The 2,258-nt window shown below is 30.9% G+C and overlaps 1 protein-coding gene across 1 annotated transcript; it reads right to left on the reverse strand.

Moving 5' to 3' along the window:
• Positions 1-111: 111 nt before the first annotated feature.
• LOC123913232 (protein LHCP TRANSLOCATION DEFECT) lies at positions 112-1,567 on the reverse strand. The gene is made up of 2 exons (XM_045963882.1): positions 1,199-1,567; positions 112-465 (listed from the first exon to the last, which is right to left on the reverse strand). The coding sequence occupies exons 1-2, from the start codon at positions 1,484-1,486 to the stop codon at positions 211-213; spliced, it is 543 nt and encodes a 180-aa protein (XP_045819838.1). The 5' UTR covers positions 1,487-1,567; the 3' UTR covers positions 112-210.
• Between the last annotated feature and the right edge of the window lie 691 nt (positions 1,568-2,258).

The following is a 2,258-nucleotide window of genomic DNA, read 5'->3' on the forward strand; positions in this document are numbered from 1 at the left end:
CACGAGAGAATCTGGATCCATGAAATTCATATGTTGAGTGAATGCTATTTCAACATAATCTTAATTGGTATGTCTATGATAATCATGAGTATAGATTGGTTAGCGACAATGTTGAAACCAAAGGCCAAAGCATATGAAATAACATGGTTCAAAATTTATCACAATGCAAACAATTATGTAGCTGAACTGTCATATAATGGAACAAACTAATCATGCTCTTTGCACTGAAAAATTAAGAATGAAATCTTTAACTTCAGCACTAGCCCTATCCAACGCTGTTCGTCCATCTGCATCTTTTACATCATATTTTGCTCCTGCTTTCAAGAGTTCCTCAATTTTCGGCAAGTCACCTTCGGATGCAGCTAACAACAGTAGGATGTCAACTGGGTGGATTTTTTGACCTAGAAGAGCCTCCATTTTATCATATGTTCCCTCAACGGCAAGCATTCCCATATAGTTGAAGTACTGCAAAAAGATTTTGACGTAAATATAAATTTTGATACTGGTTTGGTATTATAGGAACATATTTCATCACATGCTTGTTCTTTTCCAAAACCAAGTTTCCACATTACAATGCCTAAACTGAAAATCATGATGAAAGTTGTTCTGTTCTCTTATATTTTCAGAATCACTTCAAGAACACATATATACCACTAATGCATAACCACAATCCTCCATATATAGTTAAAGAATTTCCAAACAACTAACATAATTCTTGTTCCTTACTACTTTATTATAAACTCCTAATAAAAGAACAAAACAAATAACAATACCTATGTATGCCAGAATCAAAAGCATAACTATGATAAAGTAGCATGCACAATATTTTCAATTTTATTTTATAAAAAATTATAAAAAAAAAAAGTTTATCACTTTAATTAAAGTGACACTAATAGTCTCTCGTATAGGAGATTCGATTCGAACTCCGTCCATTGAGATTAGAAGGTTGAGCTCTTACCACTCAGTAGATACCTTGTGCACAATTTTTTTGAGTAGGAAAATTGCATGAACAAACTAACCAACATAAATGGGAAAATCTATATTTTTAATATGCTGTTACAAACTATATTTCGGTATAGTTCAGTTGGTAGCTACCAAACATATTATTGAGATAAAACTAATTTACACTAATGTATCATTAAACTCATAATTAAGTAATTAAACAAATAATAAAGTGTATATATTTTGGTTTATTAACCTGTTCAACATCATCTCTATCAAAATCATCACGAGATTGGCTACCATAAATACCAGCACCTTCAGCATCAACACCATTCTTACCAAACTTGAACCAGCATGTGACTCTTGACCCATTGGATGGTCCAATTCTAGAGGTGCTAATGCTTGAGCTTGAACATCCATCTCTTTTAATTCTGATACCAAGAAACTTAGAAGAAACCAACTTTGAGGAAGAAAGTTGTGAAGTGATTAGAGACTTAGAATTTGAAATAATGGGTTGGTGAGTTATGCATGTGATTGAAGCCATTGTTGTGTTGAGTTGAGTTCAAGAACAAAAATTGTTTCAATTTTGTGTTCTGTTTTGTGTTCTATCCATCCACATGTCTGAAACTGAAAGATATATAAGGAAATGATTCAGTGCTTCTCATCTACTCTGTGTATCTACACACGCAAACTTTTGACCGTACATCATAAGATTGATGGAAATACACATGAAATTCAAAGGACAGCAAATTTTTATTTTATTCTGTCAAAAAAATATATTTTATTTTGCTATTAAATATATGAGTAGTCAATAATTTATTTTCTTAAAGTTCTAAATTTTTTTGTAAGGGTTGGATTGAGGTAGTATTGGCTCTTTACTTTATCAAACTCATAAGAAGAGTCTATTTTTTTTAAAATAAATTTTTGTTTGTAATTTTAAGTTAGCTTAGTGGTGTTGACTTAAGATTTTGAAGTGTGTTCTTTTTAAAGTATCATGTTTGATTCTCTCTGCTGCTAATTTCAATAGGCTAGATATAAATACCCCGACTTTAAATGAGGAACCCGCAAGTAAGCGATGAGATTGGTCTCATCAGATTAGTCGGTACTTATGTTGAAACTGAATTTTCAAAAAAAATTAACAAAAACTCTTTTTTTTTTTCTCTTAACAATGGTGACTTTTGACGCCAAGAATTCCAATTTAGTCTCTAAAGAGATTTATTTATGAGTAATATTGGTAAACGTATATTTATTTATGAGTAAAATGCATTTCAAATTTTGACAATTCATATACACTACTTTTATATTAAAAGAAAATC

This window comes from Trifolium pratense, linkage group LG3, assembly GCF_020283565.1.
Source record: "Trifolium pratense cultivar HEN17-A07 linkage group LG3, ARS_RC_1.1, whole genome shotgun sequence".
Classification (NCBI taxonomy): domain Eukaryota; kingdom Viridiplantae; phylum Streptophyta; class Magnoliopsida; order Fabales; family Fabaceae; genus Trifolium; species Trifolium pratense.

Excerpts from the sequence above, each read along its gene's own strand:
- LOC123913232 (XM_045963882.1), bottom strand. The coding sequence starts at position 1,486 with ATGGCTTCAATCACATGCATAACTCACCAACCCATTATTTCAAATTCT. Across the intron at positions 466-1,198 it reads ATAGAGATGATGTTGAACAG|TACTTCAACTATATGGGAAT; the intron begins GTTAATAAACCA and ends ATCTTTTTGCAG.